This window comes from Myxine glutinosa, chromosome 1 (genome assembly GCF_964187855.1).
Source record: "Myxine glutinosa chromosome 1, kmMyxGlut1.1, whole genome shotgun sequence".
Classification (NCBI taxonomy): domain Eukaryota; kingdom Metazoa; phylum Chordata; class Myxini; order Myxiniformes; family Myxinidae; genus Myxine; species Myxine glutinosa.
In genome coordinates this window covers 92,753,947-92,770,518 of record NC_136261.1, presented here as the reverse complement: position 1 = coordinate 92,770,518, position 16,572 = coordinate 92,753,947, and the positions used below count along the sequence as shown (strand labels likewise).

The 16,572-nt window shown below is 43.0% G+C and overlaps 1 protein-coding gene across 9 annotated transcripts in view; it reads right to left on the bottom strand.

Moving 5' to 3' along the window:
- Positions 1-16,572, bottom strand: part of LOC137417661 (ubiquitin carboxyl-terminal hydrolase 28) — a 138,762-nt gene that overhangs the window by 94,420 nt on the left and 27,770 nt on the right. For 4 of the 9 annotated variants that reach the window (XM_078774624.1, XM_078774606.1, XM_078774596.1 and 1 more), the window contains 5 exons: positions 8,584-8,752; positions 7,919-7,988; positions 7,496-7,703; positions 7,171-7,275; positions 5,138-5,275 (listed from right to left, as the gene is read on the bottom strand). In XM_078774624.1, the coding sequence (XP_078630750.1) occupies positions 5,138-5,275; positions 7,171-7,275; positions 7,496-7,703; positions 7,919-7,988; positions 8,584-8,752 (690 nt within the window). Of the gene's footprint in view, positions 1-5,137; positions 5,276-7,170; positions 7,276-7,495; positions 7,704-7,848; positions 7,989-8,583; positions 8,753-16,572 lie in introns of those variants that run through there. The other 5 variants (XM_078774613.1, XM_078774634.1, XM_078774600.1 and 2 more) reach the window with 3 other exon arrangements.

Here is a 16,572-nt window from a genome sequence, read left to right as displayed (position 1 = left end):
CACATTTGGGCAAGTTTTATTGCAAATAGGCCCCCGGCAAAGAAAATGACAACAACTGGAAGAAAGAAAATAGCCAGCAGAGGGAGCCGAAGAGCAAGAGACCACCAGCAGGGTTAGGGGTTGTCGATTTATTTTTATTGAACAATGATGACTGTGCACCGATTGGTGCTTGAGGGTGTGTTGGTGCGTTTTTGGGTGCTTTCATGGTGCGTCGATGCAGAGCAGACTGTCTCCCCCCCAGAAAGAATAATCACAGGTCCTGGGTTAGTTTTGTAAATAAAAGCAGAGTCATTGTAAATAATGCTCCCCACCGTAAATGTATAGTTTGAAGACCATTCCGCAATTCGGTTAGCTGTGGGCGTGAGTCTGTTAGGTAGGGTGCAATGGAGCAGCGGGACATATTTATTTATGTTTTAAAACTGTCGCACTCAGGGTCAGGTTAAATGTAGAGGGACCTACACCTACGTGTCACACTAAATTAAAGTTATAGGCCCGGAACGTGCCTAAGAGGAGGAGGGTGCAGTGTTGCGGATATGAGGATTGAGTTTTTTTGATTGTGTTGTATTGTATAGTAAATGGTTGTGAATTATTGGTTAAGTCTGAGCCCTCCTTGCTCCAGTGTGTATAAAGGTCAAAGGGCGTTCCGGTAGTTAATTCCATAAAGCATACATTGAAGGACACTATAATACCCTTGTTCAGTAGTTTATTTCCTTATTCTGTGTATTAGGTTAAGGCTTTGTCTTCCATTAAAATGACACTCCATTGCACCAAGTGAAATAAGATAGATTCCCTTCATTCTTCATTCCCATTCCCAAAAACCTCCATTTCCCCTTTCGTCATGGCCAAGCCTCAATTTGCCAATTACATCCCCTCCAAAACCACCATTGAACATGTGCTCGGGTCGGGGAAGAAAGGCGTGCCCGCCCGTCGTCATCAAGGGCGGAGCCAGAGGGTCGCGCGACCAACCATGGCCGAGGTGAGCACACCGATGGGCGTGTCCTGAAGGCCGGCGGCTTAATCGCCGGAGGCGCTATAAAGGCGCGCGCGCAAGGTCGTCAGTGGTTGCGTTGTGGTGGTCAGTGGTTGCGTTGTGGTGGTCAGTGATTGCGTTGGTTGCGTTGGGTTGTCGAGGGTGAGGAGTGGTCGGACCAAGAAAGAGAAAGAGTTGTTGGACCAAGAGAACATAGAGAACATCCAAGGAGAGGACATCCCAGAAAGCACAAAGCCTGTTGTAGTCCTGGCAAAGCACGCGACGTCCACAGCAGCAGCAGCAGCAGCGGCGGCAGCCACAGCAGCAACAACACTCAACAGCCGCTTGGGGCCTGGACGGCGGTTTTGAGCAGGGCCGCGAAGGAACAGCGGCTGCTAAACGCGCCGATCGTGCTGCAGGACCCCTCGGACGTTCCTCTCCCTCCAGCCATCCACCTCCACCATTCCTATCATCATTCCCCGTGTGAGTCGTCTTCGTTTGTTCTGTCCTGGGTATTAATTAAGTCTGTTTAGATAAGCTAGCGATTTTCACTGTGTCTCTAAAATCTTCTGTATATTATTTTCTTATCTTTCCTTCTCCTTGGTTATTTTGAGCCTGTACATAGTAAATAAATTATATTCGTATTTCCAACCCTTCGTCTCCTCCTTCTTCTTCACATCCGTGTCACTTTTGTCTTTTCCATATTGAATAGCTGTGGCGCGATCCGGCCAACGTTCAGGAATCGGGTTAGTCGGGGTAACTGTTAGGCCACGGTGCCATCCGCTCGGCAAACCAACATCCTTATCCGCGGGCCGTAACAATATATATATATATATATATATATATATATATATATATATATATATATATATATATATATATATATATATATATATATATATATATATATATATATATATATATATATATATATATATATATATATATACAGGATGTGACTTTATATATATATATATAAAGTAATACCCTGGCCTACGTCATTAATTGGTTCCATAAGCCGTGATGTAACTCGGTTTTTGACGTAAACCGGGCGAAATGTCTAAAAAATGCCTTAGAATGAAGACAAACACCGTAAAACTCGAGTAAATAACTGGAGGAGGCTGCGGCTTCGCCCTGAATCTTTGCCGCTCCCCGTCGGGAGTCCCTCCGTTGTTTTATATCGGTCGGGTCTTCTCCTCGAACGGGGTGACCGGCACGGACGTGTCGACCGTGAGCTGGCTTGTGTGCCGAGTGGCTCCACGGCCCGCCTCACCACGGCGTGCTTTACCCAATGTGTCCGAGCAGTTTCACCGGTGGTCATGTCGTGTCGTCTATGACGAACGAACGAGCTCAGGGTTCCGTGAACGCGGTCGCCCCGGGGATCGTCGCTCGCCTCCGAGTCGTAGGCATGCCCCGTCTTTCCTCGAGCGGCCGAAGTTGCTTGCTTCTTTATTTTTGGACGATGCGATATACGCAGAAATGACGACGTACAGGCAGGCATTTGCAAATCCATGCACATGTGCACATGCACACGTCGATCGGTTCGTCGACGCCAGATGCCGGCGAGGTGCCCGACGAGGCACCCCGGCTCGAGGCATGACACGGTCGTTCGTTTCACATGGGCCATGGGGCCTGACCTCGTCGCGGACATTGCACACTGCATGGTGACGTGACGTCTGCCACGGACGGTCGTCTGAGCCGGCATCGTCATGTTTCGCCGTTGCCACGTTACGTTGGTTGTTTTACACAGTAAAGGAACCTTTACACAGTAAAGGAATAATCACAAAAATACCAGCGAAAGGCAAAGCAAGCACGCGACCGCAGCACAGGACAAAATTCATATGGCGTCGCCTTTGTTTTGAATGAGAACCAGCAGCTATGCGTACGTACAGTATACTGTACGTACATTTTTTAATATTTTTAATTTGCTTTTTATTGTATTTTAAATTGTTTTTTTAGCTTCTTTTATTGTTAATTTATGTACTATTTTATTTATTTTAAATATATTTTTAAGGAAAAATGTAATTTTTTTCACGTCCGTAGGAGTGACGTAAAGTCGCACATAATGACGTTCGCTGAACTCAAATTTACTCTTAGAAGAGTGGCGTAAAGTCGGATTTGACGTAGGTCGAAATGGCGTAAAACGGGGTATGACTGTGTGTATATATATATATATGCATCAGGAAGAACGTAATTGGTTTCAGGTCATTTATTGTCACATATCTTTTATGTATATCTTGCGGGATTGCAAGTTGGACAGGCGACTGTGGCGGGCCTTGACCTGCTCATGGTAACAAATCTTTTCTGCAAATCTCGCGGGATTTTGAGTTGGACAGATGACCGTGATGGTTGGGGAGGGGGTTTGAGGGTTCAAAGTGTGGAGGGGCTAGACACCTTAGTGTTGGGAGTGTGAGGACTTGCAGTTTGGGAGGGGGGGGGGGGAGAAGGGGGGAAGAGCAGGGCAACGATGGGACAGAGTTGGGAGGGAGGTCAAGGCTCGGGGTGTGAGGGGAGGGTTGAGGAGCTGTAGTGGGGATGGAGGTGGGGGTTGAAGGCTTGGAGTTGGGAGGGAATTAATACCTTAGAGGGAGGATGAGGATTTGTGGTTTGTGAGAGGGTGGGATGGGGGGAGGGGAAGGTTAAGGACTTTTATGAGGAGAAGTTGCCTGTAATGGAGAAACTGGAAAAGCAATCTTCAATCTGGTGTCGCAAAGCAGTTATTCACGAATTTTGATGAAAATGGAATGCTTTGTATTCCAGCAATGGCCAAAATGTCTGTTGCTTAACACATGATGACTCACTTAATTGTTTTATAGACTAGCATGATACATCTGCTTTGTGGTTTTGGAAGGGCTGTTTTTGAGCTCTTTATCCCTTAATAGTAGACGAATACAAATTGAAGGAGGAGTTTTATTGCATATACCGAGGATCAGGAAGAGCAAGATAACAAATGGAGAAGGGTTTACACATTGACACTGGCATGATCCGGAACAAGACATGAGACAAACTAAAACACAGATCAAGACAGAACAGGACAAATCCAAGGGTAGTGGTGAATGGTGATGTTCAAATGAGATGATTGTGAGTGGCCACTTGAAAGGACTGCAGGGAGGAAGGGAAATGGATGAATACAAAGAGGTGGTTCACCAAACAGGAGAAAAATGGAACAAAATAATGAAGGTGAGGGTTAGTAGCTAAGCAGGACCAAGACAGATTAACGAAGAGTGGGACTGCTAATAAACCTGGGCGATTCCATTGGGTACGGTCGGGACAAGGTACGTTAATATCCAACAGAAGATGGAGAAGCTGCCAACCTGTCTGTGCTTTCTACAAGAGAAGAGCAAGCTCTGAATTGCTGCTTTGTCTCAGTTGATACTAATGATACAAAAGGCTTTTGATTTCAAGGATCAGTTCCTGATCGCAATATAGGAAATTGGTACCACTACTCACAGTAATGGAGGTAGGAGTGGGGGGGGGGGGGGGGGGGGTTGGGGAGATGGAGGAGGGGAATATTCCAGAGCAACAAATGCTTTATAAACAGGAAGCAGCGACTGGGAGAGAAGGGATTAACAAAGGCTACTCAACCCAAGTGCATAGTACCCAAGTGGTGCAACTTAGCAGCTTTATGGAAATATGGTCACCTCATGCGAGGTTATGGGCATCCGGCCATAAAACATAGCTTCAGAAAGAGGACCAGGGTGCCCAAAAAAGGTCAACCCCGGCCCTGCGGGGAAAAAATGGCCTCTAAAGGTGGTGTCATGCTGGGTTATGGCTGGTGATCAAACTAAAGAGTTCAATATAATTGGCTTCTCGTATGTTGTTGAAGATTGTCAGAATATCGTTTCTGGTGAAGAAAGGTCTATTCGAGAATGGCCTACATAAAAACAACGTGCTAAGTTTTGCGACAATCCCGCTTTTGGATTCAGAAGTTTAAAATATTTAACAGAAACAAATGGATGGATAATACCATAGCTTAAGCTCAGCAGAAATAGTTCCTGGTTAAATAAAAATGTCTACGGGAATGGAATAGAGTTTAAATCGATAGTCATTTTTGATCAACCACAAATTTCTTCGGTATGACAAAGTTTTTCCAACATGCTCAAGTCATCCCGTGCAGATGTAAACTTGTACGACATTAGATAAATACAAATAGGAACAACCTGTTACCTGTTGAGTATGAGCGCCAGCAAAACCTTGGCTGAAAGAGGAGATTGAATGAGATGGATCAACAGGGGAAGTCGAGGCAACCATCATTTGAGAGAAGAGCTCCTTCAGATGAGAAAGGAAGACGAGCGGAGGCTGAAACTGGGAGATAAAACGGGACATGCTCTAATCCATATCTACTGCTCAAAGAAATGAAAAGATAATGATGAATTTTCTTGTGATTAAAAGATAAACTGCTAATCAAGAAAAAAGATCACTCATTAAACAAAAAGAAAACAATTACAGATACATTCAAAGTACACCACCCCCATGCCAAATAATTAAATATCCTACAGCGCGGCATTTCCGGGGCGCCAAACAAGAAAACAAGAAAACAAGAAAAAACCAGAGTGAAAACTGAGTACTCCCTTTCAGCGTGCGTCATTGCTGAGCCCCCTTCGGTGCCCGGCAATGACGTTTTGCAGTGCCTGGAGATGGCATAGGAAAGGAGCGGTGCACAATACAAATGACAAATAGACAAACCAACAAACAGACAGAATAACAAAGTCGACCGACCAATACACTTGAAAAATCTTTGATTTTGCAAGTAACAAACAGACAGGGGCGAATACATAATCTCCGCCTAGTTGGTGATGCCTTAATTTGTTAATGTGGATCTTCACAACTCAATCCAGTTTTTTGCAAAGTCGATCATGTTTTTGTTTTTGAATATTTACACTGAATTATTAAATTCAACCAATTTCACAATTCAAAACATCTGAAGACATCATCATATCTATAATGCCCATTACCATGCTGCATGAGCTGAGTCAGTCTTTCACCCTGTTGAATCATAGGAGGAGTTGTAAACAAAAACGTCCAAGTTTGAAAATAATCATTTTTGAAAAAAAATTTTTTTTAAGGGCCATATTTCTCTGGGTATCCCTGATCATGATGAAACAAATAAATAGACAAAAAACTGTGAGAAACACCACTGTTGTTGCACTTGTAGATATGGTTAGTATTAAAGCAAAATTATTGTTTGAGCCAAAATATTATTACATATTTGGTTTGTGCATCTCCATTGAGATGTCTTTAAAAATAAATGCAGACAGACACAAACAAGTGCTCAATATATGACCAGTTGAATAGCATTCAATCATAGATTTCAGTCTATTAAGGTGTCATGGATACTCCTAAGAACAGCAGACCCTACAACGTCAAAAGCTTTTGCCACAAAATGACAGTTCTCTCAATTTGGGCATTAACTTGTATGAGTGAACACAACACCACAAGCTGCCTAGGGCATAATGCCAAACATCACGACAGCCACAGTGAGAGTATGGCATAGTTTTGTTATTAAATGGTAGGAAATTTGCTCCATGCATTATGTCTCAAATCCAACAGACAAAGCAGAAGCATAAGGCTACCCACTTGATGTAATTCAGGATGTGACAAGTCAACTTAGGCTTCATCACTGGTATGCCAAATTTTGTTTTTCCAAACAAAACACCAAGGCTTATGGAAGATCAAGATTCCAGACTACAAGAGGATAGCATACTGACAGCGGGGAGTAAACGAACAGAGTACAAACAAATGAACAGGATCTAACAGGGATGAAAAGCCTACAGCTAGGAGTGTTGGTAGGGAGGAGTGGGGACTAGGGGTTGCAATGGTACACAACATGATTGTTTTACAGAACAACATGAGATTCCAGTAGGGTACAACCATTTATCACTCAAGGAAAGTACGAGATTGAAGTGAAAAAGTGAGGTAATTCCAAGGGTAAACAGGGGGCACATAAGGGCACAGATGATCATGCAGCCTGGTTTTTAAAAGGTAAAAAGAATGGGGTAACATACACACATTACACATCCAGTATCGTTTCTCACTTTCACCACCTACTGTATTGGAATCTAATTCGAAACTCTATTTTCTATTAATTATTATTTGTGTGCAGATGTTGGTTGTCCCTTCTTCCTTTTGTTCTGCTCCATTACTCACAAACATGTTATCTCCCACTACAGTTACAGTTACCTACTCCCCTTCTTTTCTACCTTCCTTCCTTTATCCTCATCTCGAATGCTCTCCATCTCCATGGTGCCATCTGGAATTGTGTGCTGCAGAACAAGGTCTCGAAATGAAGGCAAATGAAACAAGGACTGGGGGAGATAGCAAGAAAGATGGAAATTTTGGTCACAATAAATAAAGACATGTGCATAAAACAATAAAGTATTTAAACTTCTCAAATAGCCACTGAGGGTAAGGGCCAAAAATACAACATTTAAAGGATGAAGGAGAATGAACTAACTATGGGAGCTTGATGACTAATAATGTAAGTGATGGTGGCCAAGCAACAACACTTCTGCAGGTAAAACACACCTGGATGATAGCTCCAAACCAGCACGAATTTCCAATGTTCGTGATTCCAGCTGGCCAGCCTGCCTGGCACTGCACAGTATTGGCAACCGCTTTGCTAGGGGCTGCAACAGCTGTGGCCCCAGCGGCATGTGGAGTGTTTTCCCCAGGAGCCTCGACAACAGCATCTCCACGCTTTCTTTTTAGTCCTGACTTCCCCAGGACAGTCGTGCTAGGCAGACAAAGAAATGCGTCAGGCAAGGAGCTAGAATAAGCTGGCTGAGCCTTTCAAACGAGCCCCAAGGTGATTTTTGTTTAGCCTAACAGGATACCAGCCGAGTGGACAAGCCTCCCGGGTTAGCGGATTGGTAGATTACCAGCTTTGCAGTAGGCCTGGCCAGGTTAACAGCACTCCTCACTCTCCCAGTGCTTTAGCCCCCTTCTCACCACTCTCCCTTTTGCTCTGCCAGGCTGAGAGCAATGGCTCTGTCCAGTTCCATCTGAGACTCTGCATCATCTGCCAGATAAATGAGAACGAATGTTATTGCTGAAGCATTTCAATCACAGGTATTGGTCACAAAACCAGAAAAAGATTTTCTTTTGAAAAGAAAGATGAAGGGAAGAGGGAAAAAACATATCACTCCATTTTTAACATGGCTCAATCCCTCCCCATTCTGAAGTACCCTTTTCTGATTGTTTGACAACAATGTCATCATCATTCGCCATGCTATGACAGGATAAGGCCAAGTAATGACATGACAACAATGTAATGACATAAGGACCGTCAGGCACAAAATGTTCACAAGAAGCTATCCAGATGACAGTTTCGGCACAAGAACAATATACAAGAAATTTAAGAGGTTTTAACTGAAAAAATAAAACTGATGTAATAAGAGTACAAAACAAAATGAATATAAAAATAATGAAGATTTAAATTTAAAATTGGTTGGCAGCCATGGAGTGAACTAAAGGAAACCATCGTCCCCCTTTCGCTCCGCGGTGCGACGGGGGACAATAAAAGTGGAGTATATAAAAAAAACGAAACAACAAAAGAGTACAGTAGAGGTCATTTTCATGACTGCAGAATAAGAGAAGAAAGGCATCGAGCATACCCTCTTCGGCACCTTGCAATAATATCGGCTGACTGGATGACACGTGGGGGACTAAAGATGGTGAAGAACACCTTTGATCGACCTCAGATTGAGAATCAGCAGCTGCCTCGTGCTCCACCTCAATCTCAGGGAAGAATCCAAAAGCTTTCTGAACATCCGCTCCATCAGCCTTTAACACAATTACACAGACAATCATTTTGAAAGCGATGTATAAATAGGGAATCAATGATCAGCAATTAATAAATCATTGCAATAGATCATTATATCTGGAATCAAGCAGGACATGAAATGTTTAGTTGAACCAACTGCAGAGACGTCTCCTGAAAGTTGAACCTGGGAGTCTCCCTCAATTAGCCATTTATAAAATTACACAAAGTTTTCCTCGACTTACTTGAAAATTTTCAGCTTCATATGATGAAGAATTTGCATCATCACGTTAAAAAAACAAATACAAACATAAAGGGAGATTCAACTATCTGTCTAAAACAATAGGGGCAATTGCTTTGCAATACATGTTCCCCACCGGCCCCAATGAATGTGCTTGTTCAAAGCACTCAGCAATTGTGAGCCATATACAGTAGGACAAATTGTTTTAGGTATGCAAAGCTACAGAATAAGTTAGACTCTAACTTATTAGTTAGACTCTAATTAACTAACAGTTAGTTAGACTCTAACTGTTAGAGTGTCTGTAACTTATCAAAACAAAGCCATAATAATGCTTCAGTTCAATATGTTAAAGGGTAAGGGGGAAAAGTCTGGAAAATGGAGCCAAGTATAATATGCGAGATTTTCTTAAGTCCAAAAAGGGCATAACTCTGAAAAATTGGCAAAACGGACCGAAACTGTTTTTTGTTTTTTATATATACATTTTTATCTGTACCTTGTCAAAATAAAGCCATCCACCAAGTTTCAGTTAAATATGTTAAAGAGTATGGGGAAAGAATTCTGGAAAACCACCAGGTGGGATGGACAGATGGACAGCGAGCAAACATATAGTTCCCTCTGGTGACACCGGTAGAGGACTAATAAAAGCATTGTGAGAATTCCAAGTAGTATAACTAACACTGGTAAATAACTATACCCATCAAGCATGACATTTTAAAAAATTGCTAATTTTCAAAATTTTCATATCAAGCAAGCTCGAAGGAAAGACTTGCTGACTTTACGTTCTCTTACAGTAGCTTAAGGTAGCATTAAAGTACACACAAAGAATGGGATTTTATTACCCTGCGCTCACGAAGCGAAAAGCAGGGTTAGGCGTTCGGTTGCATATGTGTGGCGTAGGTGTCTGCATTTTAAAAACCTATTTTCTTGACAACCGTTGGTCCGATTGACACAAAATTTTACCACAGGAGAACATCCAACAACAACAACAGGCATTTTAAGGCCATTTTCTCTGCTGGAGCGGGGGTTAGCCTTACGGGCCCCATGCCCCATGCGGGCCCCATTTTGCCCTATTTTCTGCATCTCCCCTTGTTAACCCCCTTGCCCGCATTTCTTCTTCCACCACCTTTAGCCAAGTCTGTCTCGGTCTTCCCCCTCCTCTACTTCCTGCTGCATTCATTTCCATCACTCTTCTAAACCAGTCACTTTCATCCTTCCTCAACACATGACCAAACCATCTCAACCTGTTTCTCTTCACAGCATCCATCGCAGGCTCTATTCCCATCATCTTTCGCAATTCATCATTTGTCTTCCTCTCTCTCAACGATACTCCACACATCCCACGAACCATTCACATTTCCACCCTTTCCAGCCTTCGTTGCTGCTCTACGTTCATTACCCATGTCTAGCTCCCATAAATCATAGCACTTCTCACACATGCAGCATACACAAGATCTGCCAGCAACCCTCTGATGGTTAAACTGCCGAAATCTCGGCTCTCTGCTCACCTTCACTCTTTCATTCCTCTTTTCTCCCGCCTCTGGAACAAACTCCCTCACTCCCTTCAATCCCACTCCTCCCTCCAGGTCTTTAAAACAGCTGTTCACCACCATCTCTTATCTTCCCCCATCCAAAACCTTGATCTTTTCTACCCCCGCTAATTCACCCCAGATCCACCTTGTTTGAAATTCCAACTTCTTTCCTGGAAGTCCTGGCAGTGTCCATATGTTTTATACCTCTCCCACACTCCCTTCCCATGCCCCGCCCCCAAAGCCCTCGCCCTCTCTCAGATCTCTCGATGTCTCCATGTCTCTCGGTCCCTGCTCTCAAATGTTGTGTTTGTGTCCTTTCCCCTCTCTCCCCATCTTGTCTACCGCTCCCGATGTTATATGTTTTATGTGTCGGTTTGTCTTTCTGTGTGATTAATGTTCGCTCTTTCACGAGCCTCGATCTTGTATACAAAAAAAAATTAAAAAAAAAAAAAAAAAAATACACCTTTCCCTTCAGCTTCAACGACACTCCCCTCCTCGTCAGCATGCCACTTAGTTTCCCCGAAACTTCTTCCATGCACATCTCACTCCAGCAACCGTTGCAGAGTCTGATCCACCTTCTCCATTCAGCATGTCTCCTAGGTAACAAAATGTTTTCACACCTTCCAGCTTCACGCCGTCTCCAAGATCCAACTCAACATTTCCTCCCTCTGCAGCTCCCACTGTGCACACCTTGCACTTGAATGTAGCTGCCACACTGGTTAATGACCCTCTCAGACCACAACATTTTTGATGAACCCACTCAGCGAACATTGTACATTGAATGGAGTTCACTCCGACACCCTTCCTGCACACAGCACATGGCCACTTCCCAGTTCTTTCCACCTCACCTCATGCTTTACCACTTGCCATCACCTTCGTTTTTCCGATATTCACCTTCAGACCTTTTGTCTCCATACATTCCTTCATGACTCTCTCTCTCTGCTCACCTTCACTCCTTCATTCCTCTTTTCTCCCACCTCTGGAACAAACTCCCTCACTCTCTTCAATCCCACTCCTCCCTCAGGGTCTTTAAAACAGTTGTTCACCACCATCTCTTGTCTTCCCCCTTCCAAAACCTTGATCTCTTCTACCCCCGTTAATTCACCCCTATTCATCTTCTTCTACCCAATTATTATAGGAGCGCATCCACCTGTTGAAATATTCTTATTCACAATTATGACGTCATAGGCCATGTGGTATTTCAGAGATATAGAGATATAAAAACTTTACACCTCTATATCTCTGAAACAGCTCAATGGAAATTTTTTCAACATGGCTCATTGTGAAGTACTCCCCATGAGGAATAAGATATATCAATGATGATGTCATCGCTACCTTCATTATGACGTCATAATTCGGCAAATACAATGCTTGATCTGATCAGTATGAAAAAAAAAATTCTCTGCAACTGTTAGTCTGATGGACACAAAATTTTGATGATGGGAGGGACTCCTCATGTATAATTTTTTAATTATAATTATGATGTTATAGGTCATATTGTACAGGCGCCATCTTGGAAAAACTTTATACCTCTATATCTCCGAAACCGCTACATGGAAAAAATTGTAACATGTTGCGTTGAAAGTACTCCCCATGGGGAATAAGATACGTTAATGATGATGTCATCATTACTTTAATTATGACGTCATAATTCAACAAGTACAACGTTTGATCCGATCAGTATGAATTGTTTTCTCTGCAATTGTTGGTCCGATTGACACGAAAATTTCACCATAGGAGTGCCTCTGTCTGTACAATTTTAGTGATAACTATGACGTCATAGATCATGTGGTACAGGCACCATCTTGGAAAAACTTCACATCTCTATATCTCTGAAATCGCTCCATGGAAAAAATTGAAACGTGGCTCATTGTAAAGAACTCCGCATAGGGAATAGGTGTTATTAACAACAACGCCATTGGTGCCTGAATTATGATGTCATAATTTGACAGGGGCAACGCTTAGTCTGATCAGTTTTGAAATTTCTTGAGCGTGATCTATGCAACAATTATATTAGAGAATATAAATTTACGATTTCAACGCTCATGTGGTCTGGCAGCCATATTGGATCAAAGAAAAAAAAAACCCTTCAAAAACAGCACAGTTGGCTCGCACCAAGTTGACTGCGTGAGGTAAGTATTCTATGAATACCATCTCGTTGTATTTTTAATTTCGCAATTAATTTTTCTTTCATTTTATGAAATGGATTGTAATGTGATAATATTGCAAGAAATTGTTTTGTCATAAAATGTTTTCGCTGCAAAATATATACACTTGTGCCACATTATCACAACACCTATGATGCAGTACAAAAAGCAATTACAAACGTTCACAAATGGGTTTAACACATTTGAAGTGCAAGGCAAGAGTTAATGCAATTGGTTCACAATCTAGGGTCTCAAAGCCAATTCCAGGCTTTTATTCCTTGTGATAAATCCCTATTTTGTCAAATAGCCATGGAGTCATTCTTGGACCTCTTATTAAATCGGGGACCTCACCTCAAGGGCAGGTGGCAAAAACAAAATAAAGATGCCAAGCATAAAAAGACAAGAAAAGTAACGGTTTGTCTCATTTGCATTTTGAAACTGCATTATGGGTTATGGTTATTATGCGTTATTACCGAATCCCTGTCGATTGCTGAATTAACGCCAGGGGGGTTGACTCGGCCTGTCATCCTTCCAAGGTCGGCAAATCGAGTACCAGCTTGCTGGGATGAATGATCCCGGTGTGTGCCCCGGTTTAGAATAGGTACACCGTATCCCTGCGCATCGTAAGAGGCGACCAAGGGTTGGCGTCAGGAAGGGCATCCGGCCATAAAAACATTCCCTCAAACAGGGAACCATGATTGTCATGGGGCCCGCAAGGCTAACCCCTGCTCTAGCGGGGAAAAATGGCCTTAATACGATCATTCATTCATTCATTCATTATGGGTTATGCTTTGAAAAAGAATATGATGAAAGTTGGGATTTGTCAGCAGCAGTATGAAGCAGAACACATTTTTATATATACAGTGTGCTTCAAAAAAAATGTTAACACTTATATGGGACGATATATCTCAGGAGTGTTGACATTCATTTGAAGCACCCTGTATATACGAGTGCATGGTCATGGCTCGGGGAAGAGCAATGACACAGAACAGATCAGGACACAACACAACAAAGGAAACAGAAGGAGACGGGGGAAACACCAACAGCAGAGTGGAGGGAGAAAGTAGACGGAGACAGACAAACAAGGGGGTGCAGGTAACGATGAGGGGTAAACAAGATGGGTTTTGCAAAATTTTGCAAAATTTTTGGGGAGGGGTAGACATGGTTTAACGTGTGTAGAAAAGATCATGCTTTTGGATGGGGATACCTTTGGGGTACTGCAGATACCTTGGAGTGGGGCATAGCGTGAAGATGGCAGAGGGTGAAAGAACAAAAATGAGGCAGAAGAAGACGACCCGTCTACAATGATGAAGTGAGAGGCCCATCGACTCATCTTCATTGTGGGAGATTCCAATGACCTTGAAGGCCTTGGTTTCTACAGCATCAAGCTGATCAAGATATGAGGCAAGGGAGACAGCCCAGAGAGGAGAGCAGTACTCCATCAAGGTGCGGCTGAAAGCCTTGTAGGTTGATCGAACCTCAGGTGTCCCAAGAAAGGACTTTACATGCAGGTACATGTCCAATCACATAGCTTTGGAGGCCCACTTTTAAATATGGCTTGTCTAAGAAAGATCATGGCTGAGAGCGAGACCCAAGAGTTTAAATGACTGTACCTCTTTGAGAGGGTTGTTGAGAAAGATGGGAGGGTTTGCGGTACTATCCTGGGGTAAAAGGATTTGATTTGGCCAGGGTAAATGCTTCCATTTTTCACTCAGCAGGGCTTTGAACCACCGACCTCAGACTCAAAGAAGATACTCAAACTATTACTCCACCATGTTTGCAGATATTGTTGAAGATATTTAATCAGATACAGGGTGATGCGATGGGAACATTTTAATTGTGAAGATGAAACCTGCAAGTGCAGGCACTTGGAGGTAAACAGAAACTAAAAGTAGCTCAGGAGAAGTTTATTTACAACTATCCTGAGCAATTTGCTATTTTCAACATCCTATGTGATCTCATGTTCTGCTGTCTGTCTGGCAGTGAGTGTATGGTTACCTGATGAGTGACAGGAATACAAAACTTACTCAATGCACGAATATATCCCATCATATCGAGTCAAATGCGTGCAAGAGAGCACCAAACAGTGGCCAAGTTGGTAGAGGAGGTAACAAGATTTCCAGACATTAATTCAAGCACACATGAGATGGATTACACACCTAGATATATGGACAATGTCACTGCAAAACATCACTGACTTCTGGTACACAATTCCACAGCATTTCTTGGTTTAATTAATCACTGCATTCGTAAGTGGGAAGATAAAATATTTCCTTTGAACCTGATTTGTATTAAGTTACAACATGTCATATACAGTGCATTCAGCATGTATTCAGACCCATTCACTTTTTTCACATTTTGTTATGTTGCAGCCTTATGCTGAAATCGTTTAAATTCATTTTTTCCCTCATCAATCTCCACTCAATACCCCATAATGACAAAGAGAAAACAGGATTTTAGAAAGTTTTGCAAATTTATTAAAAAGAAAAAACTGAAATATCACATTGACATAAGTATTCAGACCCTTTGCTATGACACTTGAAATTTAGCTCAGGTGCCTCCCATTTCTCTTGATCATATTTGAGATGTTTCTACACCTTGATTGGAGTCCACCTGTGGTAAATTCAATTGATTGGACATGACTTGGACAGGCACACACCTGTCTATACAAGGTCTCACAGCTGACGATGCATATCAGAGCAAAAACCAAGCCATGAGGTCGAAGGAACTGCCTGCAGAGCTTAGAGACAGGATTGTGTCGAGACACAGATCTGGGGCAGCCTACAAAAAAAAATTCTGCTGCATTGAAGGTTCCCAAGAGCACAGTGGCCTCCATAATTCTTAAATGGAAGAAGTTTGGAACAACCAGGACTCTTCCTAGAGCTGGCCGCCCGGCCAAACTGAGCCAATCGGGGGAGGAGGGCCTTGGTAAGAGAGGTGACCTAGAACCCGATGGTCACTCTGGCTGAACTCCAGAGATCCTGCATAGAGATGGGAGAAACCTCCAGATGGACAACCATCACTGCAACACTCCAACGATCTGGGCTTTTTGGCAGAGTGGCCAGACGGAAGCCAAACAGTTAAATCTTGGTTTCATCAGACCACAGAATCTTGTTTCTCATAGTTTGAGAGTCCTTTAGGTGCTTTTTTGCAAACTCCAAGCGGGCTTTCATGTGTCTTTCACTGAGGAGAGGCTTCCGTCTGGCCACTCTGCCATGGAGCCCAGATCAGTGGAGTGTTGCAGTGATGGTTGTCCTTCTGGAAGTTTCTCCCATCTCCACACAGGATCTCTGGAGCTCAGCCAGAGTGACCATCACGTTCGTGGTCACCTCTCTTACCAAGGCCCTCCTCCCCCGATTGGCTCAGTTTGGCCGGGCGGCCAGCTCTAGGAAGAGTCCTGGTTGTTCCTAACTTCTTCCATTTAAGAATTATGGAGGCCACTGTGCTCTTGGGAACCTTCAATGCAGCAGAATTTTTTTTTGTAGGCTTCCCAAGATCTGTGCCCCGACACAATCCTGTCTCTGAGCTCTGCAGGCAGTTCCTTCGACCTCATGGCTTGGTTTTTGCTCTGATATGCATCGTCAGCTGTGAGACCTTATATAGACAGGTGTGTGCCTTTCCAAATCATGTCCAATCAATTGAATTTACCACAGGTGGACTCCAATCAAGGTGTAGAAACATCTCAGAGGATCAAGAGAAATGGGAGGCACCTGAGCTAAATTTCAAGTGTCATAGCAAAGGGTATGAATACTTATGTCAATGTGATATTTCAGTTTTTTTCTTTTTAAGAAATGTGCAAAACTTTCTAAAATCCTGTTTTCTCTTTGTCATTATGGGGTATTGAGTGTAGATTAATGAGGGAAAAAATGAATTTAAACGATTTCAGCATAAGGCTGCAACATAACAAAATGTGAAAAAAGTGAAGG